Consider the following 27992-nt stretch of genomic DNA (forward strand, 5'->3'; position numbering starts at 1 on the left):
AGCTATGACAAAACTAATAATGATAGAAAGATAGTTAAGGGGGCATTAGGAGGATTAGAAATATGGCTAGCACAAATAGGAATAGTTGTAGGAATAGGTTTGCTTGTATTTGTGCTTGTTTTCTCTTTGTTTCTTCCTTGTTTGAGATCCATAGTGCTTAAAACAGTGGCTGGGAGAAATGGATCATAAATGCCACTGCTGTTGATGAATGAAGCAAATGGCAACCCTAGTGAAAGGAGATACTAGTGCCAGGACAGAGGACAAGGAAATGGAAACATGACAGTGATGCCAGTGATGCCAGAACTGATGCTCCTCATAGAGGATTGGAGAAAGGAGGAACATTGGGATACAGTATGCTGGTTGGAAGCAAAACCAGCTCTTTCATTGATGAAGTGGGATTGGGTGTGGACTCCACTCCATCCAACAGCCAAGCCACCAATGTTCTCAGAGCATATGAGATGGAGTACGGAACTAAGAAAATGGCTTTTGTTTTTGTGAATAGCAACATTCGTAACATACTTCACACTTGAAGCGCAGCATCCAACATTTGCTAATACATCTGCAATTGCATTTACACTCTGCCATCTCCGAGGAACAATGGACTAAAAACTGTGTGTAATGAGAATGTATTATTAATAGTTTGGTGTTACTTAGTTTTCAGAGAAGAGGGTCATTATAGCATGTAACCTATCTTCATGTAGAAGCTTAGAATATTATAGGGCTAGCCCTATCTGAAAACACCCATCAGGAATTCTGATGTGATCTGTTTGCTCATTTGATGAATTTATGGGGATGGAAAAAGCATATGTGTAGTTGAAGGAAAGTTTCTCCTTTCGCTTGTTGTAAACAAGTGTTGCTGTAAAAACAGGACAGTGGAAGAGTTTCCCTTATGAAGGTTTTTTTCCTCTAAAAACAATGGAAAAAAGAGGTTTTCCCTTAAGGGTTTTCGCTTCCACCGAGAGGATTTGAAACTTGCCATTCTATTTGATAATAACACTACACTATTGGATTTGATTTAAGTGAGGGTTGGTTCAAGGGTGTAATAACAGTACTAATATAAGAGTTTTATGTTTATCAGTGGTATTGGGGACAATTGGTTAAACTCATAGTTGCTGCTGTGGTAACTGGTTTGCTTAGCTGACTGGTTGTAGTGTGACTCAGCTTAGCAGCTGTATTTTCTTGATAGTAGGGGAGGTGTTAAAATAGTGATAAATGTTTGATCTTGCTGCATAAGTGAGCACTTCATGCTCAAAGGGGGGAATGTCGTGGCCTTTATTGAAATATATCCTTTAGTTTATATATCTTTTATGTAGTATCTTTATTCTGTGTAATATCATTGTTTTGTGAAACTGAATTCTGTAGTATGTTCAGTGTGGGAAAGGAAGACTGGTTTAAGTGAAAGAGCAGGCCTGGCAGAAAATGGCATAGATAAGGTTTGGTGACAGGAAATGTATACAAAACCTAAAGAATGTATGAATGACAGGATGAGAGGGCAAAGGTGAAGTACCATACGTTACTTGGTCAGTTATCTGTAAACATAGAGGGTCTTGTCTGGGATGACTTGAAGGGGTATAAAGGCTGGACAACAGCCAGAAGATGTTAGCTCACTTTGCTCACTTTGCTCACTGCTCACTGCTCACTGCTTACTTTGCTTTCACTTAATTGCTTCACCAATGCTCCGGAGTGCATTAAAGCCATCATCTGCAGTATACATCCATGGTGTGCGGACTTCTTTTGAGTTTGTATTATTTAATGTGGATTTTAACACCACACAACACAACTTATTTCTCATATTTCTCATAACCATAATTTTAATGGTATGTGGACTCCATGGTTTGTGGAACCGTATGTCTCAATTCTGATATGCACCTAGACCATGGTATTATACTATGCTTTGTGGCTTTCAGGAGCATGAACCTTTTCATCAGGATCATGACCTGTTTCGTCAGATACTGTATTGTGTAACCCCTTAATGGGTACCCACCCAATACATTTCAAATAGACAAAAAGGGGAAATCCTACATTGTGTTACTTTAACTGAACTAAAGACATGGGTATCAAATATCCACAGCATGTCACCATCTCCTAATCAATACGATTTAATACCACAAGTGTCTGGTGAGTCAGGTGAGTTCCTGCAAGGAATGAAAACCCCAACCTACAGCTGCACTTTGCCGATGAGATTTGACAGCTTGACAGAGCTTTCGAAAACCTCAATAAATGTTATATCATCCTCAGCTCTGCTAAATAGCCTCATTTTGATGCGCTGCAGTGGTGTTCTAATGTCCTGGTGTCCAAGTGTCTGCTGTAAATGACTTCACTGTGATTGTAAATGACAAAATTCAAATGGACCCAATCTCCTAGGGGACAATGGAGGAAAGCTTGCCAATGCAAATGCAGCCTGACAGGGATGGACCAACACCAGCAGCTGAATCTGCCGAGCCATAGAAAAACACCTTTCAGACTAGTCCGGTCCATTTGTATTTTTTAGGCCTAGTCAGCAGATGCTTTTACATCGCAGATGCTTATATACAAAGTGAGAGTACAGGGAAGGTACTGAATATGTTTAGTGTGTGTCTTTATGGTAATCCAATCCAATTCAATGGACAGAATCTAATTCAGTCCATGTCTCATTGTTCATTTTTAATGTATTTTTTTTTTTGTTATTTTTATGTAACAACAAAAAAATATTTTTTTGGGGGTGTGGTAGTTCAGCGGTCGACTCAGGTCTGGACAAAAGCATCTGCTAAATATCCAACTTTTACCTGAAAGTTGAATTTTATTGATACACCCCCATTAACAATTCACATTGCCTGTTAAAGTGCTTCATAAAGCGCTGAAGCAGGCTAAGTCCCTGGTAGAAGCCCTGTGGCACACTTACAGCCACGCCTAGACAGAGAGGCTCCTTACCTGCAGTGGACAATGATGGGCCCTTTGGTCCTGTTCACCTGTTGCCTGACGATCTGCACAAACTGCAAGATGTTCTCGATGGCGTTGACCGTGGGGACTCCGTGGTCGGGCCAGGACGTGTAGTTCAGGTGCAGCAAATCCTGACTCTCATCAGCCTAAAGGTGGGGATGTTTATAAACCTCATTTAATGGTAAACACTGTGGCGACTGACACACAAACTGTGGGGGTCCCACACGTTGTTAAACATCATATTTGGGCTCTGTCGCAAGCGGCTGCAGCGTCTGTACCAGGTTTGAATTCGACCCGCGGCCATTTCCCAATCCCACCATTCCTGCGGTCATTTCCCAATCCCACCATTTCCGTGGCCATTTCCCAATCCCACCATTCCTGCGGTCATTTCCCAATCCCACCATTTCCGTGGCCATTTCCGCGGTCATTTTCCAATCCCACCCCATCTCTCTCTCCCACTTGCTTCCTGTCATGCTTCGCTTTCCTATCTGAATATAGAAAAAAGCTAAAAAAATATATTTAAGAAACATACAATTCTAGGACTTTCCAAATTCCCTTGAATTCAAGGACCCAACATAGCATAGTTTGAGACAAAGATCCAGGTTTATTTTCTCAAATTCACAAACTTGAACTGTATTGTGTGGCGTGACGACACAGACACCTCTACAAGGTTTCAACTACAGCATATGATACTCACAATGTTGAGGTTGGCAAGGAGCCAAGGACTGATTCTCTTATTCTACTGATTAGAACCTTTCTGTACAGGGTGGAAGCTGTGGCACACCCCATCATCTCTCTCTCCCACTGGCCTCCTGTCATATTACACTGTCCTATCTAAATAAATAAAGAAACCTTCTGTATTTTATTTTGTGGTTTGATGATACAGACGATTCTACAGGGTGTCAGGTTTCCATTGTATGTCATGAGTCTGGTGTACTGCCCTGAGTATTTCGGGGCTGACGGGGCGACCGGTGACTGATACTCACATAGTTCAGTCTGAAGTTCCTCACTGTCCAGTCGACTGACTCCGACTCAGAAAGCATCTCCACGGTGATCTCTCCGTAGGCGACCGGTTCGTCCGTGAAGGGCCAGTAGTGGTCACACTTTACCTGCAAACGTCGTCATGTTAAGAGTAAAGAGTAAAGGGTTAGCGATACGCGAACTCAACAGCCAAAAGAACAGACTGACTGGCTGCAATAGTGTTGTGTGAGTGGGTGCACACTCTGGTTGTTTTCAAGTTATGGAGCCAGAGCTGTGTGGGAAAACCAGAGTTTCTTTTTTTCAGTGTGCACACAGAACGGATCGTTAGCAGATTGTAAGGAGATGTCACAAAAAGGTTACGATTCTTTTTGACTGATGTGTCGACAAATCTAAACTTTGGCTGTTCAAGAATAAGAATGTGCAAGAACGTCCAAGAATATGAGAAGAAAAGCTTCCCAGGCTTCAATAGGACCACTGATCATGTAACAGTTCCAGTCGCAGTCAAAGAGGTGGATTTTCAAGTCCGCTTTTGTAAGGATCTGAAACAAAGAGGCTGCTGTATGCATTACTACTGAAAAACAATAGGAGGGGAAATTATCCCAGAAACCTTCTGCGACTCCAGTTCACACCATGACATCACGTAACCTTTTCCACCACCATGTCTCTTTCACACACACACACACACACACACACACACAGACAGACACAAACTACAGATGTGATTCACTATGGGCTTGGCTGCAGCTGTGTGGGAATCCGCCCAAGCCAGCAGGCGGGGGCCAGAGAGAGGCCACCATCTTGTAAAGCCTTTAAAAATCTGTGACTGCTGAACAAGCAAATCCAACTTCAAGGGAAAGCACTGGTGCCAGACCGAGGTGTTGAGCAAGCCTGGACAGTGGTTTTCTCTTCTTCTTCACGTAGGGCTACACTCAGCCCAGCTGAAAGCAGTTTGGCCTTCCAACCTGATATCTTTCCAAAACTGAGCTTTCGCTCCGTGGCCGTCCAACTCTTGCGCAAAACCCATTTTCATACACACATACAGTACACATTCTCTCTGACTGACAGTGTGTAAGTGTGCATGTGAGAGTATGTCTCAAGCCTCCCGTAACCTACCCTCCTGCTCTTGTTGTGTGTATGTGTGTGTATGTGTGTGTATGTGTATGTGTGTGCTGTCAGAGGTACCTGGATTCCTGCTGAGTTTTTGTCTTGCCCAACCTCCTGTGCTCAGTGTGTATGTGTTTGTGAGTGTGTGTGTGTCTCCAGTCTCCAGTCTACCATAACCTACCCTCCTGCGCTTGGCATGTGTATGTACATGTGTTTGTGTATGTGTGTAACTGTGCACGTGTGTGTGTGTGTGTGTGTGTATGTGTGTGTGTGTGTGTAGTCGTGCAACTCCCATTCCTCACCCTTCTGCGCTCGTTACACTGGGTGAGCATGACGACGATGTGGGACTTCTGCTGCAGCACCATCTTCCAGAAGTCGTTGCGCGTCTCGGGCAGCGGGCCCTGAGTGGCGATGTATTCCCGTGGAGAGTTGTAGCCCTGCAGCCCAGAACATCAAACACACGTTAATGCTAGACACTGCACACTGCATACATATGAGTACATCTAAAATATCGAATACACCTATGCTTACAAGTAAAAAAAAAAGCAGCATTAGAAATAACGTAAAATAAAGTATATAAAGGATAAAGAGGATTTTTCTTTTTCATTTTACGTTCTATACTTTTACTTACAAAGCTCAATCCAGTTTAAGCAATGAACCAATGCTGAGTACTTACAGGTATGTAGTTGGCGTTGATGTAATCTAAGCCTTCATCGTTGTGCATGGTGATAAGTTTGACTCGGCTGAAATCATCTGCGTAGAGCCAAAATACCATCTGTTAGTGAGCTGTTCAGGCAGACTTCTGTTATAAAATTACTTTTCATCATAACTTTGTTCTTGATGTAAACATTATACCTCTAAGCTAACCTGCTTTTTATTAGCAACAAGGCCCTTAACCCTAGCATTTCTTAAAGACATTGTTACACACATCACAGAAGAATTAGCATTATCTGTTTATAACGCTAAGATCTTTTCTAACATGGGCACTCACAGGGCAGGATGTTAGTGTAACGATTTTTGGGCCTGTTTACAGGAAGATCGGCAGCGTCATGAGAGAGATCCAACCCCACACTTTTCAGCTCCTGAGAAAGAGAGAGATAGAGAGAGAGAGAGAGAGAGAAAAAGAGAAAGAAGAAACAAACAGACCAGTTTCAAAAATTTGTTTTAACACATCAGTATCAACCAACATGTATAAACTGGATTTCTTTTGGTTCGTCATGCTTGTGTCTTGTTCTTATGAGACAAATAAAGTTTGATGGCAGTGGTTATAATCCGTTCATTCCTTTCAATCATCCTTCTCCATTTTAATGGGTGCAGACAAGCAGGGAGACAGACATCTTGTGTTCCCCTTTTCCCCCCTCGTGCCATGTGATGAGGCGGTAGCTAAAACAGGATTGTCTGTGGTGAGATGAGATGAGATCACCACAGGAGAGAGAGAGAGAGCGAGAAGAGAGAAGAAAGAGAGAGAAGAGAAGAAAGAGAGAGGGAGAAGAGAGAAAGACAGATAGCGGGCCCTGGCCCTTACCTCAAACTGCAGGGAGAACTTGTAGGCCGAGTCTTTGCTCATGTCTTTGATGTAGGCATCAAAGTCATCCAGCTGCACAGGACTGCAGGGCAAAACACACACATACACACAGAGAGCGGTGCTGAAGTGAGATATCGGACGTGTGATTTCTTTCAAAGCTGTGGCGCCGGGTCCTCTGATAACCCCAGTAACCGTCAACAACCTACCCCCCCCCCCCCCCCCCCCCAATACACACAGTGAAGGGCATATTAAACACACTGTGCTTAACCCCCCCGCCCCCACACACACACACACCCCCGCCCCACACACACACATCTTAAACTGAACTTACTTAATATTAAAACAAAAAACCCTGCAGCATTACTATTAGCATTCTTTTGCCTTGAGGTAGACAAGTGATCAGTGGGAGCCTTGACAAGGCTGTTGACAGGTTTCATTATGCATCGGCCCCCATCAGAGACACTGAACTGATGTAGCTCACTGATTCAAGCTTCCTGATGATTTATGAAGAGACAAGTCGACTTCCACTACCTGGTTGATTTAAGATGACAAGTCAATTAGCTTTCCCTGGAAGGCTACTTAGTGTATACACACAGTCTGAAACTATGTGATGGCATATGGGCTACTGTAGGGTATGTGATGACACTGTGGCCACTCTGTGATAGGCCACTTTGTGATAGGCCACTCTGTGATAGGCCACTTTGTGATAGGCCACTTTGTGACAGACCCCTCTAATGGAAGAAGCAAGTGCCCAGATCTAAGTGAATTATAGAATTATGGAAGCTAACCTTTTTACTGCAATCATTTGACTTCAGTCAATGCCTCAAACATGTAACGTATTTAACGCAATGGCTATCCTGATGACTGGCATTTGGGTTAAAATGATTATGCCACAGAATGTGCAGTGAGTAGATTTCTTTCTCTTTGGGTTGTAAATCAGCAAAAAGATTGAACAGACTGAGTGGGCATGGCACGCAATTAACAAAATGGGGCTTAAATTAGACGCAGGCGAAATTCCTCTGCTGCCAAGTTCTATAAAGACTCATGTGGCATGTGGTGGAACGATCTGCCCGGTCCGACGCATTCAGAGAAAGCGCGAGCTCTCAGTCAGCTCAGCTCAGCTTAGCTCAGCTCAGCCGTGCGTCTGTCCACACCGCCGCCCGCCCGTTCGTCCGAGGCCCGGTCTGGTCCGTCTGACACTCGGGGCTGTTGTTTACACAGCGGTGGCTGGCGACGCGAACGGAAGACAGTGAGGAGGTGGGGGGAGGGGTCTTTTGCATGAGACCATGGCGGCGCTCAAAAGCTGCGGCACACGTTCACGCTCGGCTGCAACCCCCCCCCCCCCCAACGCTATCGCGTCAGTTACGCCTCGCTGGCATCCTATCCCACTCCCGCCGCCGCCAGCCTCCCAACACACACACACACACACACACCACATCTGTGGTATGGCTGTACAGTAGCAAGCATACACGGCCAGGGGCGACGCTCATACTAGGTCATATAGGGTAAAGCACAACCTGGTTCCCTCTTCCCATAAACATCTTCTTGTTTGTCTCTCTACACCTCTCCCTCTCTCCTCCTCTCCCTCTCTCCTCTCTCTCTCTCTTGCAAAGCAAACTGTTAGTAAAAGCAGTGTTACCTTGTTAGTTTCCTTTTCTTTAATGCAGTCTTGCTCCTATGGAAACAAAACAAATATGCAAAATATTTTGACAGAGCCACATTCATACTCTAATACAATCCTACAAACAAATGTTAAGTTAAAATGATTAAATTCATATTAAGCCTTCTAAGGTAAGATTTGAAGAGTTAAAGTATCAAAACTACAGACTATAAACTCTTCCATAAAACTAAGCTAAATTAGTATATCATCAATATAGTACTATAAAGTAAGATTAAGCAAGAGTATTTAAAAAAAACACAACTCATGATAAAGTGAATGCCATCATTCATCAACGTCGACACATCACACACCATTACTACTGCAGACCATCACATCTCGCCTACGAACTGCTGGTTGCTGCACAGCACACAAAGGGGAAGTAACGTAACATGCATGGTGATTCAACCTGGGCAGCCATTAACACTCTACACTGAGCAATCAGGTCAGAGGGTCAGACAAGGACTCTGATCCTCCCTCCACACATACACACACAAGCACTCACCAGCCCCCATTATCGGTTAATGTATGCATCCAGGCATTCACCCCAACATGCGATACGAGGCGACACGAAAAGAACAACTACTTGTCTACTAGCATTCTACAACCAGGCTCATCTACAGAAACAACACTGAAAATAACCAGAGCTATGTTTATTTTTGTCTTTTGCATTCGCTCCTAACCTCTACTCTCTGAGGAGGTAACCACTACGACAAAAAACCCAGAAGTGTTTTCAAACAAGTGCTAAGCAGGCAAGGATAGCAAACTCCGCCAATGTTGTTAGCCCCATGCAGTTAGTAATGTTTTATTAGAGTGTGAGTGTGTCAGAGTGAGATGTCCAACACGGTGCTTTAGTGCAGGGGTGTGACCACTGGCAAAGCCACACCAGAACCATTTTCCTCGTCTTTCTCCAGATGCTCCAACTGGCTCCAACCGGCTCCAACCGGCTAAAGTGGTTGTATTGCCAATGTGTGCAGAACTACATGTACACCACAACAAGTTAGACAGCTATTTCTTAGCATAATGCTTCAGAATGAATTCCTTATAAGTGAGATCTGGAAAAGAGAGGAGTCCGGTATGGTGTTTTTTTGTCTGTGGTGGAAGAAGAAGAAGGCAGTCTGTGGCTTTGCTACACATGCCCCCGACCCCCCAACCCCCCCTCCCAGGATGCAGCTTTCTCTGGATCGTCAGTGCTTACTTACCACGGATTAATATAAAAAGCCAAAAGATAGTCAGTCCATAGGCAGGATGGCAGAAGAGTAAGGAAGGCAAAGAAGCTCCTTCGCCTGAAGGGGTTCAAATAAAATGAATACAAAAATAAAAAGAAAAAAAGAAAATAATAATCACACCAAGAGGGCAACAAGTTGGGACAAAACATGGTGGTCCATTAGTTTCGGGGGCAGACAGAGACTGGGAGGTACTTTAAATTAGTGACTGATACAAGGGTTAATGTGACATGCAGTCTATGGCTGTCTGTTCCTTAATGTCGAATTACATTACAGTTGCAGACATAAAAAAAACAAAAAACCTTTTGGTAATTCCTCACTAGATATCTATGCCTTCCACCTGTTCCTTTCAGAGAGAGGCTGTTTTTTTATGGTCGGGCCACAGCTTAGCGGGCACACAACACAATGCTTCATTGAGTTTACATATTTGTTTTGTAAAATTAATTTTTTACATTTAAAAAAATACATGAAAAATAAATAAACAAATAGTGGCAATGGCTGTTGTTATTGTTTTGCATCATAAGAGCAATGCTTGCAAAGCAAAGTTAAAGCTTTGATGACAGAAACTGTTGTGAAATATTCACTGGCCAACATAAAAAAAAAATCAAGACAATATTACTAAATGGAAAAAGGTCTATTTTCTTTATAAATACCCTCACTGTCATGTCTTTGAGAACAACAATATAACAACCCTAACCTACCTAATGATACTATAACTCACGACAAAACAAGGGCACACCAAACCCAAACTCTACAACTGCTCTCTCATAACATGTACATGTACACAGTTTGCATTTGACATGTACACTCTTTACAAAACAGTCAATTCAGCCAGAGGAATGCATCCAATTTGACAGGTTAAAAGCCAAGATCTGCCTTAACTGACCGTCTTTAAGCTCTTATATTAATCATTTGAACGCTTCATTGGAACCGTGCCTGCAGAATGACAATGGGTGTCTGCCTAATAGTGTCCACGCTCCTACAGTAAATGCTACAGCTTCAAAATCCACAACTGCAAATTATATTTTAGGACTGACTGCTTGCTTCTGCTTAGGCACTCAAGCCCCCTTTGTCCAGCCTTTCCTGTAAATATCTCAAAATGGTGTATTAGTTTAAAAAAATAAATAAAAGTAATATAAGATGTAGATCTGTACATTACATCACTGGGAGTGGACATGTTCTACAAGCATTTTAATTCACGGATATCCAGCCCAGCTCCTAAAAGTTGTGTCTCGTAAGTATTTTCACCCTGGGCTGCCGTAAGCACATCATGTAATCTTCCAAAATCCTCTCATTCCCATCTCGGACTACCAGGAGGAAGAGGGGGAAAAGGTGGCTATTCCACAAGCGCCTCTCTCTTTCCTGCCGTCTCATCATGGAACAACACAGGCTGAGAGGCCGCCATGTGTGCCCTAAACAAATGCCTGATCAAAAATCTCTGCAAGGGTCCATTGTGCAGCCGCAGATGTTTGTGTCTGAGGGGTTCTTGTTTGCGGAATGACAGCAGTCGTAATCCAATTTTTTGAGGATTTGTGGGGGACAAAAAAAAAACAGATATTTGGATACTTAGGCCTTCCTCTTTAGCCCTGTAAAAATATGATTTGACGGGGCCGTTTCTGAATTATTTTTCTATTGTAACCGCATACACACCCTTACACCCTGGGTTGTCAGTGACACATCATAACAATAAGGTGTGAACTCCACAGAGGGAGTCAATTGCATGAGTAACTGATCATCATTTCCTGTGTGACACTGAAATGGATGCATGGAAGCAAATTTGGGGGTGCAGCGTGCAGACTGAACTCCTACCAGTTATAGGGCATCTTGCCATCCCTCTCGAAAGAGGCAAAATTCACAAACGTCTCTGCGCCACACTCCCTGCAAAGAGAAACGAAATTACACATGACAGTAAAAATAACAGAACCAGGGCACCACTGAAGAAATATAGCTCACATTGGTTTATTTTTCCAGGAAGTCAGTTTTGACCATTCAGCACTGTATTTAAAAAAGAGGAAGATAATACCACCATCTGCTGAGATAAAACATATTCCCCACACAGAAGAGATGGGTTACAGCAATAATAATAGTCAAATCAAAAATCCTTTAGAGCTTTATCAACCGTCTCTGGTCAAAAGTTTTAAAGTTTTATTGCCCATAGATATAGAAACCCCATATAGCCCCATAGATAATATCTAGGCTTCTCTAATATAGGTATATGTATACGTATATGGGTTTCTAGGTCTATGGGACTGTTCACTGGATGTGTAATAGGCAGCTGTAGGACAATGCAGATTATGAGTGCTGTTATATGATGCCTGCATTTGTATGCCAGTTGTGTGTGCGTGTGTGTGTATGTGCGCGTGAGAGAGAGAGAGAGAGAGAGCAGGAGAGAGATAGAGAGAAAGAGAGAGAGAGAGAGAGAGAGAGAGAGAGAGAGAGATGAGAAAGAGTGACAGCAAGAGACAGAGAAAATAGACTAGTGTAATGTGATACAAATACAGTATGGCAGTCTATGTATGTGTTTGTGTGTGTGCATGTAGTGAGCGTGAGTGTAAGCGTATGTATGTGTGAGTATGTGTTTAATACAGTGTGTGTGTGTGTGTGTGTGTGTGAGAGTGTGTGTGTGTTTTTGCGTCTGTGTTTACCTGGTCATTTGCATGTGTTTCTTGCGCAGTACCAGTAGGAATAGCACCAGCAGACTGATAAGAAGCAGGCTCAAGATGGCCAGAGCCGAGATAGCTGCCACGCTGGGATTCATCTCCCTCGCTGAACACACACACACACACACACACACACACACACATACACACACACACACACACACACACACACACACACACACACACACACACACACACACATACACACACACATACACAGACACACACACACACACACACACACACACACACACACACACACACACACACACACACACACATAGAGAGATAGAGAGAGAGAGAGAGAGAGAGAAAGAGAGAGACATAATTACTCAAACTAATTAATCTATTATAAAAAATAGTTACTAATCGTTGACCTTCTACAGTCGTATACTGTATATGTTTGAGTGTGCTAGTATTAGACTGTACCTAGAGTGGTGATGGTGATGTAGGCTGGGTCGCTGGGCGTGCTGTAGCTGATCCCGATCACGCTGCAGTTATAAGAGGAAGCCGGCAGTAGCCCCACCACTGTGGCCACATGGGAATGGGACGTCTGGGGCTCTCTGGACTACAGGAAGAAACAAGGGACAAATTAAGTGTATGTGAGATAGTGACATAGACGGAAGACGGTAGGCTAATGTATCCACATGTAAGTCAATCTCTACATTATTTGTATGTACAAGCAAAGAACACAAGCTGCAACAGCCCACTCTTTAGAGAGGCTCAAACAAGAAGCTGCTCCTAACAGCTCTGCACCAGCCATTAATCCTCCACATTATTTGTTCATAACTCATAACTCACTCTTTTCACTCATTTCACACTGGCGATGTGGCGAGAGGTCTCAATAGACCTGACCATGTTAAACATGACCATGTACTGTACTCATTACTGAGGGAATTCCTAAGTGCATAACCTGGTTAGAAGGCTCAACTCCCGACCCTGTCTGTAAACTCTTCAGGTAATGGGTGTCTATGGGGAGAGAACACCTGCTGACAGCCAGAGCAGATGGACTGTCAGTGTGAGCCCACGACGTCAGCCATGACATCGCATCTCTTCCCCCTGACACCCCCAAGGGTCCTTACCGCCACCATAGCAACGGGATGAGTCATTCACATTCCACTCCCTCGCTATGCGCTATCTTAATGACGCTAATAAAGAATGGGGCCATTTTAACAGCCCTCGCCTCCGCGCCTCCTCCCTCCCAGGAAGGTGTCTGGACGACCTGACAACACAAATCCACAGGAGCCGAGGTGGAGAAAAGTCCTGCTGTGCTGCGCTGCGCCAGGCAGCGGGCTCATCGCCAAACAGTGCTGCCGTGGAGCCACTGAACAGCCCAAAAACAACAGAACGATAACAAATAGCATGAGCGATAAAACTGGGGACATGTTTCATGTCGGCAGACTCAAGAGAAAGAGGGGATGGGTGTGTGTGTGTGTGTGTGTGTGTGTGTGTGTGTGTGTGTGTGTGTGTGTGTGTGTGTGTGTGTGTGTGTGTGTGTGTGTGTGTGTGTGTGTGTGTGTGTGTGTGTGTGTGTGTAGGGGGAGTCTGTAAGACTGGGGAGAGTGTGGGTGTGTGAAGAGGTAGACTGTTTGGAAAGCTTCAATTGACATGCATACCAATACTGAGAACAAAGCAAGCGGCCGGTATAAAACTCCACCTGATACCATGAGTCACACATTAGACTTCACTTAGGAGACCACTATAGCAATGAGACATAAGAATGCATTAGGACTGTTTGGACAGCTGAACTGAACCCTGCATTAACATAATGCATTGGGATGGTCTCCACTGGCTTTTGGCTTGTAGCTGAATGCCAGTATCAAGTACGGAGCCAAAAGATATTGCATACTGCACTATGCATCATGTACTGGTACATTAGCATTGATGCTACACATTACTGTCACTACACATGAATCAAAAATTCAGCAAAACATTTAGAATAAACAGAATATCCCAGTGTAACTTATGGATAATCCCTTCACTTCAGACCCTCTCTTCTAAGCTTTACAGCTAATAATCATATCACTTTACGAATCTGCAGTAGACTGGCTTGAAGCAAAATGCTAAACGCTTAAAGCAACAGCATGCTACAACTTGATACTTTTTAATATATGTTTTATAGGCCACTATAGTTCTGGTATCATGGTATACAGCTACTGTCATGGGAAGAGCAGATAAACATGCAAGTCATTCATGACGATGTACTATTAGTTCTGTGGTTCCACAAAAGGAGCTTTTAAAGTATGACATAAGCAAAATTATTCTCAGAAGACACCAGTTATCATGTTTGCAAGCTTTTCACCCTGCTTACTGAGCTGTTGTTGGTATTTTCTGCAAGAGTTCTGCATGTGTTTTAGTTAGCTTGCTAGTTTTAGATCTCAACTCTTTTCTGCTGCTGTAATGTCCCACAAAGCAGCAAGACTGGGACATAAATGGTGGCTGTGCAGGGTTGAGGATCCACAGAGAGTTTCAGACTGAAGCTGATCTCCACTCCTCTGCTACTGCACTGCAGTTCTCTCTCCTTCAGTAAAATATATACCACTTTGACAGCTACTCGCCCATCGAATTTCCTGATATAGACCCATTTCAACAACACATCCTAGACAGAATACATCTCTACAACAGTCCACTTCATCCAACATCATAAACTCTTGTTTAGTCTGTGGTCCATAGTCTTTCATAATAGTGAGGTTGCTCTCACGAGAACACATACAAACACTTCTCTCCCTCCTCTCACTCCAGCAGGTCAAACGTGGTGTGTCTTTACCTTGAGTTCTTTGTTGGGTCCGAGTGGCTTGCAGAAGATCTGGTAGAAGTCCACAACCCCCTCCTCACTCCAGAGGAGTGTCACGGCCGTGTGCGTGGCGTTGACGGCATACAGGGTCTTTGGCGGCGCCGGTTCTAAGCGGACACAAAACACGCAATACACTGAGTCAAAAGTAAAAAAAGACTCTTAGAGAGCTGAGTAGCTCTGTGAGGAACTACGTGACTTCCTCAAAGAGGAAAAAAGAGAAAGAAAAAAGTTTTTTTTTAAAAATGAGGGCAACTTGCAGTACAAATACAGGAGGGAATTCAATTACATATTTCCTCCAGAGGGTGGACAGTGAGCACTGGAAAAAATAAATACAGTAAAGTATACATCAAACATGTCACATCACCAATTTGAAAGAAAAACACTTTGGTTTACTAATTTTAAATAAACTTTAAAATTGTATGCCATTTTAGAATACTGATAAGAAGTCCTCTTGGCATAGTGAACATTCAAACTCACAGTTCTACATTAAGGGAGCTTGCATACTTACATAATAGCCTACAGTATGTACTAGGCAGCCTGACTCTAGTTATGTTAGAAGCTGAAAGTTGAAACACACATACTTTCTCTCCCTCTCTAAGGAGAATCCATGCACTACTCGGATACACAGATTTTTTTCGGATCAGTTCTTCCTGAAACATCAAAGTCAAACCTCTGACTGAGGCCGCGCTCTATGCCTCGCTGGCGGGGGTAATTGTCAGAAATATATTTTAACTCCAAGACAATAAAGCTCACCAAAGAGGATAATCTCAGGGAGATAAGTGTCAGCCTACTGTCAGTCAGATATTTGCCTCTGCTGCTTCTGCAACACCTTATCCTTTGAAACAAGAAACACTGAAGCTTATTGTATCCCTAGCTTCTTTGGTCTGGCACAAAATAAAATAGCTTACAATTGATATGAATAGTGGTCTGGTCCAGATACCTACACATTAAAGATAATACTTCATTATAAACAGATCATAAATTATGATTTTACTGTATTGTAAATACAATTGGGTTAAAAGACATGTGTCTCATGCATCATTTTGAAATGGTTTCAAGAGTATACATAGACACCAATAAATTAATTGCATACTTCTCATACACAAGTACTGTATGTAGACACACTACACCTCTCTCTCACACACACACTACACCTCTCTCTCTCTCACACACTACACCTCTCTCTCTCACACACACACTACACCTCTCTCTCTCACACACACTTCACCTCTCTCTCACACACAGGCACTCATAGACACACTGCTGTGTGGATCAGAATCTTGGTCATTGTTTTTTAAGAAGCCCACGCAGCTGTTTGCTGGTGACTGACCGGCTGACGGACACTCACCCAGCTTGATGATATGGGGCATCGAGGTGTTGCGTCCACGTTCGGTGCAAGCAGTGACCGTCAGGTTGTAAATGTCCCCCGGGGGCAGTGCCATTGTGGTTTTCATCATGGTTCGCGTCACCTGGTGAGAATGGGACGAGGCAAACTGACAGTTAATCAGCTGTCCTATTCAGCAAGGCTGAAGTCATGTCTCATGGAGTGGGATCAGGGAGAGGAGCATGCCACGAACTATGAGACATGAGATCAGTTATCATTAGGGCCGGCCTACTACATTGGAGTGGGCCAGTAGAAATTTTGGGTGAGCAACATAGTAAAGCGGTCAAATTGAATCAAAATTGACATAAACAAAACAAACAAACAAACAAAACAAATATCGGTACTACATAGCACTATAGCTGCCTGGCTACTTTAGCTGTTGGGTGCAGCATCTTGAGCTAGGTAGCACCGATTGTTTTTTTCATACCAACTCGGTGACTTTGAGAAACTGAGATCTACTGTATGTGAAAAATGGCCAGAGTTTTCCTTTAAGGCAAGGAGGGGTGTTTACATGTATCTAACATACATGACCCCTGCCTGGAGCCAGCCCTGGTTATCATTCTTTCAGAAAATCACTTCCTAATTCTATCTAGGATTGAATTGCTTCCCCATAACGAGAACAAAAATAAACCTTGCTCAAATGGCAAAAATAGATCAGCTGTATCATCTGACAACTCACTGAAATAGCCCATAAAGCACTATACAACACTACACACCTTTTCACAAGGCTAACAGTAGGCTATTTAAATCACAGACGCTAAAAGTATCAAACAAAACAGAAAGCACAGAATACGGTACATGTAATCAAGGTTAAAAATCTAGAAACTGCTTGCATATTTCATATGTTACTTTTTTTGGCTGCCTTTTGATTAGCTCTTTATTAGATATTTATCAGAAAAAAATAGCTTCTATTAGTTTTCTATTAGATATACATCCTTAAAAAACATTTGTTTAGAGTATTTAAATCATTGCTGACAAGGCCGTTTTTTCTGCTCTGTAATTATTTAACCCTGTGGTTATCTGAAAGCTGGGCGGGTATAACCCCTAATGTCTAACTGAGACTGGTGTTTAAGTGGTGTGAAATGTCTGTGAGATGGACAATTGACATCATTAGCCACTAGTCTTGTCCTCCTCCAAAAAAGGTGGGCAGACATCAGGCCCAAGCAAGACAGAGAGGGTGGGATCGATACTACATGTCCACCAACCCTTTGAGTCACGCATTGTCTAAAGAGTGAGAGAGAGCGAGAGTGAGAGAGAGAGAGAGAGAGAGAGAGAGAGAGAGAGAGAGAGAGAGCTCAGCTTACAGCCAGCTTCCTCTCCTCCTCTGATAAGAGCCCCAGATCACTGGCCAGGGCCAGACAGAGCTCCAGGCCAAATAAAACATTAGCTATTCGGATTCAACTCTCAGATGTCTGTTAGTTACAGTAAAAAAAAGAATGAAAGAAAAAATATTTTTTGTGACTTTCTCTGAAAAACAGTGATCTGAGAATGTAAATGTGTTAAGGGTTAAGCCTCAGAATGCAAAACAGTCTAGCCTATGTCTTTTTGAGTGATCTAACGGATTTTCAGCCCAACCTGCTTATCCATATTTCCCAAGAAGAATACCAACTTCCCGTTTCCAAACAATTTCCCCTTACAAGGCAGTCTCTCATACCAGCAGGAAGTGTCAAATAAAACAATTATCAATAAAAAAAATAACACAAAGAACAGCACATAAAACAAGTATCTATTTAAATATAACAAAAAAGAATATAACATCATAAAAAAATAAAAATAAAAACTGTGAAAGGAGTTTAAGGAAAATGTCTGTGCCTGAAATTCTCAAAAATTTTTGGCGCCTTGATGATTATCTATTTTAGAAATGGCCCGGCCCGGTAATCCTTGGGAATCGTGACGGTGACTCACATCGGTGGAGAAGCGTTTCCGGGTCCCCTTTTTGCCCTCGGCCACGACCTGCCAGTGCAGCATCCTGGAGTGGGAGAGGTCGGTGAAGAGGTCACCGTATGTCCAGCGCACGTACAGCTGACCGTGGGAGTAGTCTACAGATGAGATATGGGGAGCCTCTGGAGCTGGAGGGACAGATGGAGAAAGAGAAATGAAAAGAGAAAGGCAGATAGATAGATAGATAGATAGATAGATAGATAGATAGATAGATAAAGGGAGAGAGAGACAGAGAGAGAGAAGTGAGAAAGGGGAAAAGAGAAAAAACAAAAGAACAGTTGTAAACAGAAGATAGATATTGAGAGAGAAAGAGAGGAAATATACAGTAAGACAGATATGGGTGCAAAGAGAGAAAAGGACAGAGAGAGAGAGAGAGAGATAGAGAGAGGTCACAACATTTTAGGTTAAAACATTTGTCTGTACTTTACAAGCCATTTTTAGAGCTTCATTTTTTATTTGAATCCTCTCCATTCGTCCTTTGACACTATTAATTACATGCTATTACCATTTTGATGTGTTCCATTAAAGTTTCACTCCATCCAACACATAAAATGCTTTCAAAGTGAATTAATAAATTAATAAAGTCTGTGACGTTAATGGAAACATTTGTGTATTATCACAACAGATGGACATCTCTGTAAAAGCACAGATCAAAAACCCACACTCCAAAATCTGCAAACATTTGGCACTAAAGTACCCCAACAATATGACTCAAAAACTATTTTCGTATCTCACCCCACCCACCCTGAATGCCCTCGGAGCACAGGGTTACCTGTGACGAAGTTCACCGTGGAGCTGTCGCAGCAACTGTGGGACGGGTCACCCCAGGTCACCATGGTAACACGGAAGTTGTAGTACCAGGCGGGCAGCAGGTCAGTGACTCTCTGTGGGCGAGGGAGGGGAGTTGGACCTTGAGGATGCTGTGTTTCCATGGGTACAGTGCTCATCGAGCAATAGAACATGACCAATTCTGTTCTACAAACTAGTTAGTAAGACTCGTGTTGTGTGCATTATAGGTTTATATGCACTATACTGTATGTGAGTGTGTGTGTGTCATCTGAATGAACAGCACAAGCCACCTCCTTCAAATGACAATACTTTTTTGCCTCTATGTTATAAACTTTTCTGAGACCTTTCAGCTTTGTCATTGACTTTGCGCAGCCTGACAGCAAATCCCCAGTTACAATCAGGAGCAGATGGCTTTCTGTCACACTGCTTCCCTGAGGACTGCTGTCAGTGTAGTGGATAGTGTGTCACAAACACATCAAAATAAAGTATCATTTTCAATGTAAAGACTAACTGATCTGCATCCTTAATGCTACGTTTAATCACTAAAGCTCACAAATTGCTATGTCTGGGTATTAGTCTACCACTTTGATGCTATCTCTCTCTCCCTCTCTCCCTCTCTCCCTCTCTCTGTCTCGTTCTGTTTCTCGACAATAACATCATGTGGTGTCCAAATTAAATGCCTCCATTATCTGCCATCACCCGACTGGCGTAATTAGGACGTGTGGAGCAAACACTACTCATGGTAATGGAGATGTCGGCTGGCAGTAGCCTGGCAGGGGGAATAGATTATAGTGGACGGCATCGGGTCATTACGGTATCGCCCATCCAGAGGCCCTGGCTCTGCGCTCCAGCCAGCTGTGTGGACAGTGATGGACGATGACCTGGGCAGTAACTAAGTCACTGATTCACAGCCATTCAACCAATCTCCTTTTTAGATTGTAGTCTTTGCAAATGCCTTATAAGATAGTTTATAGCAAAGATTCTAGAGCGGAACTCTGTTCTAGAATCTTTGGTTTATAGTAATTTGTTATGTTTAGGATACACTGTTTTTTTAAATACAATAAATACAATCTAAGTTATTTACTCAATGTATTAAAAATGCATTAAACTAGGGCTGTCAAAATAACTGATTCATTTTGATTAATTAATTTGAGAAAAAATAACTGATTAAAAAAATAAGTGCAGATTAATCGATTCTGTATGATCTTTGACCCCGAGCCGTTCTAGTCAGTAAAAATTAGACTGTAAAATGAAGGAGAGAGAAGAAAACGTGCTGCCTGGATCATTGATTGGAACATTTACTTTTAAAAAACGGCCTGATGGTGTTGATAAAAATAAAGTGTTGAAAAAAAAGTCCTCTGCAATGTCTGCAGCAAGGAATTTGCATATCACCGGAGTTCATCAACTCTATAGTCGCACATCAATGCAAAGAAATAAGTGTTGACATTGAGGGGAGTGTTAATTTATTTTCATTGTGTCCCATTATATCTGTGGCCTGAAATGCCTTGTATGTGAAAAAAAAAACTTCTTCCCGAAGCACTTTTGAATTTATTTCCTCAGCATATCAGGTCATATCATAGATTATTATGCCCATTATTTATATAACAGTGAAAATAATAATAAAAGAGTTTTTGAACTTTAATGTCACTAATGCTGATTATTCAATGATTCATTTGAATTTAAATATTTAAAATACTTTCACAGCAAAAATATGTGCGATTAATTTAGATGAATTAATCACAGAGTATGTAATTAATTAGATTATTTTTTTTAATCGATTGACAGCCCTACATTAAACGTGATATTTTTGTCTGCAATACTGCTGATCTTCATGAAACATCTGGAAATTGCCCATGGCCCATTGAGCAATAGGTCTTGGATGACAGAAAAAAGACTCCCATATGAAACCGTGCAATTAGCAAAGCTGCAGAGCCTATCACCTCAGAGCTGAATTAAAGCAACTGGCATGGTGTATTGCTTACAGTAAATCAACACTATGCTATAATCCTCAGCTTTCTTCGGTTGATGTTTTAGACCATAAAAGGTAGTTTCGACCTTGCTAGTTTTCACCAAAATTCCCTTAGAGCTCCTGAAGACAACACACAACAGGACTTTTACGGTTTGATATTCATAAAAAAGGATGTCAGCTCTTGCTTGCACTTACCACAGAGGCGATGACAGAGGCGGTGGCGGCAATCTCGTAGTAGGTGGTCCACTCAGATACCAGCGTTACGGGGTTGAAGAAGAACGTCTGCAGCACATATTTGCGGAAAGCGACATGGTACGGCCTCTGCCAGCTCAGGATGACCGCCGTGGGGCTGAGAGGGTACACCACCAAGTCCCGCACTCCTGTTGGCTCTGATGTGGTGACAAACAGCAGGTTAAGCCAATCAGGAACAAGACTGAAGACAAATGACATGCCAATGTTTTTTGTAATGTTTTGTAATGTTGCAATGCTGAGTTGGTGGACCAACATGTCGTATTGCACTCCTTTTGGCTCTAATGTGATGACAGACGGCAAGTTAAGCCAATCAGGAACATGATTGGTGATATATGACCTATTAGAACTAAAGGACGACTCACCGATGTCGATGATGACTGGCTCAGAGGGCGGGCTGATGAGAGGGCCGTTGGTGTGGTACACCACCACCCTGTACTGTGCACCTGGCATCAGATTTGTGATGACATCACTAGTGATGTTCTCCTGCAGCAATTCATATATGGACAGAAGATGTTTGAACACAAAACTCCACAGGGAAGTCGTTATTCAAGTGTCAGACATTGACAAACAAGTCACAAGTTGGTTCTCAGGCACAATCCCACACAAACACACACAATGCCTCCCTGGGCTCTCATTTAAATGGTTGGCAAAGTGCAACATGCATATTCATGCACAAGAACTTAGTATTTAACTTAGTGTACTGTATTGTATTATGATATTGCATTGTAAGCTGAGCTCACCTCTGAGCAGTACAGGTATGTGATCTCCATAAGCTGGTATGTCTATGTGTTTGTACTGTACTGTATATTATGATATTGTATTGTAAGCTGAGCTCACCTCTGAGCAGTATGTGATCTCCATAAGCTGGTATATGTCTATGTGTTTGTACTGTACTGTATATTATGATATTATATTGTAAGCTGAGCTCACCTCTGAGCAGTATGTGATCTCCATAAGCTGGTATATGTCTATGTGTTTGTACTGTACTGTATATTATGATATTGTATTGTAAGCTGAGCTCACCTCTGAGCAGTACGTGTTCTCCATGCGCTGGCTCAGACTGGGCTTGAGGCAGGTGAGGGACAGCACAGACACCAGGCTGCCGTTGTGGCTCTCGGCGGAGGGCGCCCAGCTGACCGCCGCCGTGCTGGAGCTCAGCATGCGCACGTAGACCGAGTGAGGCCGCTCCGTTGGCTGCTCCAGCCACTTGCCACTGGGGCCTGAGGACACGACGGACAGACAGCTGAGAGTCAGTTTGGAAGGACAGGGCAATAACACTGAGTCTTCATAATTAAATTCGACTCAATGACACTCTAGTTTCAGTTTGGTTGGTATTACTGCTCATTTGTTTTTCTTATATACAACTTGTTGCCACAGTTATTTCAGGGTATACAGCAGTGCATTGCCAATATTTTGAAATGCACTACAAATATGTCATGTGTAGCAAATAACTTTCATATGGAAGTAACACAAAATACTTGTCTCCAGAAGACTACATGAATCATAAATCAAAAGGGTATTGTCAAGTTCCATGGTTTCAAATGTGCTTTTAAAATGTATGAAGCATTTCGATGAGGGTCTATGGACCCTTCCATGTAAATCCTCTGTAAGCATAGGCATTACTTTGCTTCCTTATACAGGAATAAAGGCCTGACCTGGGCCTGATCCATTATTCAGTGGAGATTTCCCATCCCAAATGCAATTCCACCCCAGACTAGCTTAAGCCCCATTCTTGAGGTCAGTGAGCATGGTCAAGACAGAGACAGCAGGCCAGACAGCCAGTTCAGTAAGCAAATAGATATATAGATAGATAGATAGATAGATAGATAGATAGATAGATAGATAGGTAAGTACGTACATACATACATACATACATACATACATACATACATACATACATATACATACATACATACATACATACATACATAGATAGATAGATAGATACTGTAGCTATGGTAGATTCACTATTGTGTGTGGTTTATTCTATTTGTATGTGTCGTGTGAGCTACTGGATGTCTGAATTTCCTTGGGGGTTAATAGAGTATCTATCTATCTAGTGAGGAGGACGTACTGAGGTAGAAGGTGAATCCCGTGTCAGCCATGCTCTCCCGAACATCACAGTCTCCGGAGGAGCTGAGAGTAGCCACCTGCACGCGGTACGTTCCCGGTTCCGTCAGTTCGGTGAAGAACTCGTGAGTGTTCTCGTCCACTGTGGCAGTTTCAGTAGAGTTCCCTGTGAATTACATCGTGTATTTAGACCACAAGAATCCTGGACTTATAGTTTTACTCAACCGCTTTGGTGCATTTCACAGATCATCATTAGTGTTTGCACAAGAGTTAAGTGCCAACTGCACCACACAGTGGATTACCTACAAGAACACATAACTTAACATAGCACATAACTGAAAAAATGTATGCCAAACAATGTGTACAACTGTCCATGCCATCAGAACGACAAGTTCCTGTGTCATTAGTTTTCTGTCAGCATTTTCTAATGAAAATGTACACGGCTTTAGTTTTCCTGTTTGCAAAAAGTTACACATTACTGTGTGTGGCAGGATTCATATTTACAGTACACTGTTTGTACTGTAGTCTACTGCCAGACCATGTCATACAGGAGAAGAAAGACCAGACTGTTTTACAGTATAGCAGTTCCTTCCAAAAAAAAGTGTAATGGTGTGTTTTTGGGGAAAGGACTATTCAATAGAGAACCTGTATTATTCATTTTGACCAAGATGACATTAGCAGTTGATAGTGTAAAAAAGAAAAATTGACAATTGCACACACGTAATTGCACGGATGTCCTGTTTTTGCTGTTTGTCCGAAATACTTAATGATGTGGAGGTTGAACTAGTAGTTTTGAGAGTTTGATTCTGATCTGAGAAATGCACCAAAACGAAAACTGTAGCTCCGTTTGAATTTGTTGGCTTTAAGTTCTTATCCTAAACTACTCACAGAACTTGCATATCTTGGGTCATTGCATATCTTCCTATGCTCTGCTGTACTGGAAGTACAGTAAAGAAACCCCAGGGGGCTATATCATCATGCCTTAGGAACTGGAACACTGCATATGTTTAACACTCTCTTAGCTCACAAGTAAAAGCAAAAGGCATGCATAAAATACACAAAGTCACCAGAGGATTACACATCAGCTCTTAAGTCATATTTACCTGATTAAATATGCAATCAACATATCAGGGCTTCATGAAATAATTATGAGTAAATAATGTAAATGAATAAATATCAACAACAAATATCAGTGGTATCTAGGGTTAGTGGTTAGGGTTCATAACTGAGCCAAGGGAGTTGAGGGAGACGCACCGTCCCGGTAGATGTAGATGTTGAAGCCGTCGTACGTGCTGGGGGGCCGGGGGGGCAGCCAGCGCAGCTCCAGCAGGATGGGGGGCAGTGGGGTGGGGGTGACGTGCGCCTCCCCGGGCAGCTCCATGGCCGAGCCCGGCTCGTTGGAGTCCTCGTACTCGGGCACCACCGCGTTCACAAACTCCTCCTCCGTGGGGGAGGGGCTTCCCGTAGGCTCCGGCCAATAGAACTGCGTGACTGCCTCGGACGACGTCTCGTTGCCATTGCCATTTGTGTTGCCGCCTTCGGTGACGGTGTCTGTGTTGCCGTTCGAGTCGGCGTAACCGTCCGTATGGTCAGCTGGCGTGCTGGCGTTCAGGCTCTGGACGGCAAGCCTCAGGGTGGCAGAGGCCCCGGCGGCTTCCGCAGGCCGCTGGTCCACCGCCTCCTCCACGACCTCCTCCTGGCTGGCCTCCGCCTCGGCCTGCTCCCGCTCATCCAGCAGGGGCACATCACGGGCCTTCCGTGGTTTGGACAAGTACTGATGCTGCTGCGGCTGCGGCTGCTGCAGCCCGCCGGCCTCCGACAAGCTTTCCGTCAGCAAGCTCCCCCGCAGCATCTTCCCGTTGAGGTGCACGACCTTGAGCGAGATGTTCAGCGGGGGGTTGGGCACTGCACCACCCAAGCACAGGAGAAGAAGAAGGAGAAGAAGAAGAAGGAGAAGAGGGGGACAAAATAGAGGACAAAATTAGAAAGAAAAGAGAACAGGGTGGGATTCTTCCTAATTGCCACGTCCAATCCCGAGCTGGGAGCTAACAAGCCAGCGGACAGATTACTAGAACAATCAATGCCTCCCCCACCAAACACCACAGCGGAGTGAAATTGACATTAATTACAAATCCATTCAGAAGGGAGAGAGATGTCCTTTAGGGTCGCGCGCGCACACCCACACACCCACACCCACACACACACACACACACACACACACACACACACACACACACATCCATATACACAAACGGCCTTTGCAATAGCAGCCTCTAGGATTTTTTAAACTCATTTCAATAATTAATGGCTGAGAAGGTGCTTTTCCGCAGGGAACTCTAATGAGAACGCTAATGAGAGGAGAGACCAGCAGCAGCAGCAGCAGACGAAGACTGACATTTTGCAGCTGACTGCAGTAACACGAGCTAACCGGACCCACCGTAAAGTCCACTGAAGCGAAGCTAATGGTAAATGTGGATATAAGGATGTGTAAGAAGCGAGGTGTGAACTTGTACTTTACCCACTAATGTGCCTCTCACCAGTTAAACGTTTAATTGATCATATATATACGACCCTCTTATTTCTGCATTCAGAAATGCCAGCAAATTAACTACTAGCATAAATGTAAATGATTTAAGTTTTAAAGGCAGACTGTAGGCTTAATCCTCACATCATACTGCAATGCATAATGAAGGCTAGCTTTCCTAAAGCAGCTGTTCATTAACCATTAACTGTGTGTGTGTGTGTGTGTGTGTGTGTGTGTGTGTGTGTGTGTGTGCGCGTGTGTGTGTGTGTGTTTGGTGAATGCAAACAGGTTAGGTTAAGACTAAGCTTTTAATCTCTGTAATTTGTGTGTGTCTAATTTGATGGTGAAACACAGAATGGCAGTGCTCAGGATTTGCACAACTGTGAGTAGGGCACAGTGCATTTACAGTACATACAGGCAAACACACTGGTGTTGTATCATGTGTCAGGTACAGAATGAGGTCTCCAAATGGAACACAGTGCCGTATGTCATATTCATAGTGAGGAACAGCATCCTTGCCTTTTCTGCATGAGCAGAGTCCTTTAAAAAATACAAAAAAAAAAATCTGCACACTTCTCGATTCCTTCCTTTCGTATGTTTTATTTGTAAAGCATCTTTTGGTAGTTTTTTTTTGTCCTGCACCACGGATGTGCACAATGACCTCTTCTAACAAATTCTTAGACGAATTCTTTCCCACATACCACATTATAACAAAAGTAGATGCTTCTCAATGGCACGCTGATTACACACTACTGAGGCATACTTGTTTGACAGTGCCAAAACATACGGGTGTCCGCCAGCCAGACCTGTTCTGGGATCAGTGCCGTACCTGTTCTGTGATGCCGTGGCTCATGGCTCACTTCGCTCTTGCGGACCAGTGTGCTCTTATTGGCTGTTGCCTCGGAGATGAGCTGGAATGTGATGTTGCTGTAACAGGTTCCCGGTAGCCAGTGTTTAAAGACTGTTTTTCCCTTGGAGAAGTCTGCGGAAGCAAACTCAATTGTTAATCCCCCCGGATTGCGCCATGCCAGAGCTTTTGTGACACAAATGCACAATCATAAACCATCTGAAACAATCACACGCATCAGTGGCTCCAACAGAGCCTGTTGCCAAATGTGAAAATGTGATCATTAACAGTACTGACCCCAACTTATCCATTCACAAAAGACCAAAATAAACTGGTAATGTATAAGGTTATTAAACTGAGGATATGTTAGCTAGTTACTCTGGATGTTTATTCACACATTCATCTCCATCATTCATTCATTCATTTAACTTGTCCATTTAATATCTTCATTTGCTTGTTCATTTCATGCTCATGTTCATGCACTCATTTGTGAATTTGCTTTGTTCCTCCTCCACACGGCAGCTGTCATCCTACACCCACACCTTAAAGCGATGGTTCGGAGTAATTTCACCCTAGGGTTCTTTGCACGATGACCCCGAGCCAAACACCCTCCCAGAACCTTTTTTCCCTTGGTCGAGCCCAGGACTTTTACAGGCTTTTCCCAAATCACGGAAAAAACGTCGACGCAGCGGTATAGTAGCAGATAATCAGGCAAGTCTTATTTAAATAAACTCCTGGTGCACTTACAAACTTTCTAATGCCTCGTTATTGGACTAAAGGTCGTAGTTGTACTACTGCAGAAGTTTCGTACCATTCAGGGCATTATTAGTGGGGTAATTTACTAGATAAAAGTTGGTTCTATCACGACTGCAGAACGTCATTAGTTTCTGACAGCGCTACTCGACCAGGGTTCGACCAAGGCAAAAAAGGTTCTGGGAGGGTGTTTGGCTCGGGGTCATGGTGCAAAGGACCCTAGGGTGAAATTACTCCGAACCATCGCTTTAAAACAACATGTAGCTAGTTATTTTGGGTGTTCATTCACTCATTCATTTCATTCACTTGTTCATTTCATTTTGTTCATTCATTCATTTGTTCATTCGTTAATTCATTTGTTTGATTATTAATTCATCAATAAACAAATTAATTAATCCACTCATTTATTTATACATTCTGCCATCCTGCACATGGACCTTTATATGACATGCAGCTAGTTACTTTCATTCAGTCATTGATCACATCACATAATTCATTCATTCATTCAATCATTCATTCATTCATTCATTCATTCATTCATTCATTCAATCCATTATTCATTCTGTCATCCTGCACACGGACCTTTATACAGCATGT

At 43.0% G+C, this 27992-nt stretch overlaps 1 protein-coding gene across 1 annotated transcript in view; it reads right to left on the reverse strand.

Moving 5' to 3' along the window:
* The window catches only part of ptpro (protein tyrosine phosphatase receptor type O), a 71738-nt gene that overhangs the window by 13461 nt on the left and 30285 nt on the right, over nucleotides 1–27992 (reverse strand). The window contains exons 4-25 of the mRNA XM_076296710.1: nucleotides 26625–26777; nucleotides 24993–25176; nucleotides 24526–24899; nucleotides 23276–23437; nucleotides 22225–22421; nucleotides 21564–21684; nucleotides 21145–21338; nucleotides 18964–19075; nucleotides 18156–18319; nucleotides 16215–16335; nucleotides 14840–14973; nucleotides 12502–12640; nucleotides 12058–12178; nucleotides 11222–11290; nucleotides 9389–9472; nucleotides 8169–8204; nucleotides 6530–6611; nucleotides 5996–6086; nucleotides 5681–5757; nucleotides 5307–5441; nucleotides 3906–4028; nucleotides 2911–3065 (exon numbers count right to left, since the gene is read on the reverse strand). Of these exons, the coding sequence (XP_076152825.1) occupies nucleotides 2911–3065; nucleotides 3906–4028; nucleotides 5307–5441; nucleotides 5681–5757; nucleotides 5996–6086; nucleotides 6530–6611; nucleotides 8169–8204; nucleotides 9389–9472; nucleotides 11222–11290; nucleotides 12058–12178; nucleotides 12502–12640; nucleotides 14840–14973; nucleotides 16215–16335; nucleotides 18156–18319; nucleotides 18964–19075; nucleotides 21145–21338; nucleotides 21564–21684; nucleotides 22225–22421; nucleotides 23276–23437; nucleotides 24526–24899; nucleotides 24993–25176; nucleotides 26625–26777 (3028 nt within the window). The remainder of the gene's footprint in view (nucleotides 1–2910; nucleotides 3066–3905; nucleotides 4029–5306; nucleotides 5442–5680; nucleotides 5758–5995; nucleotides 6087–6529; nucleotides 6612–8168; nucleotides 8205–9388; nucleotides 9473–11221; nucleotides 11291–12057; nucleotides 12179–12501; nucleotides 12641–14839; nucleotides 14974–16214; nucleotides 16336–18155; nucleotides 18320–18963; nucleotides 19076–21144; nucleotides 21339–21563; nucleotides 21685–22224; nucleotides 22422–23275; nucleotides 23438–24525; nucleotides 24900–24992; nucleotides 25177–26624; nucleotides 26778–27992) is intronic.

This window comes from Alosa pseudoharengus, unplaced genomic scaffold, assembly GCF_046254945.1.
Source record: "Alosa pseudoharengus isolate Yale_2024_CS ecotype anadromous, Long Island Sound unplaced genomic scaffold, YU_APseudo_1.1 YU_APseudo_1.1_scf_20, whole genome shotgun sequence".
Classification (NCBI taxonomy): domain Eukaryota; kingdom Metazoa; phylum Chordata; class Actinopteri; order Clupeiformes; family Clupeidae; genus Alosa; species Alosa pseudoharengus.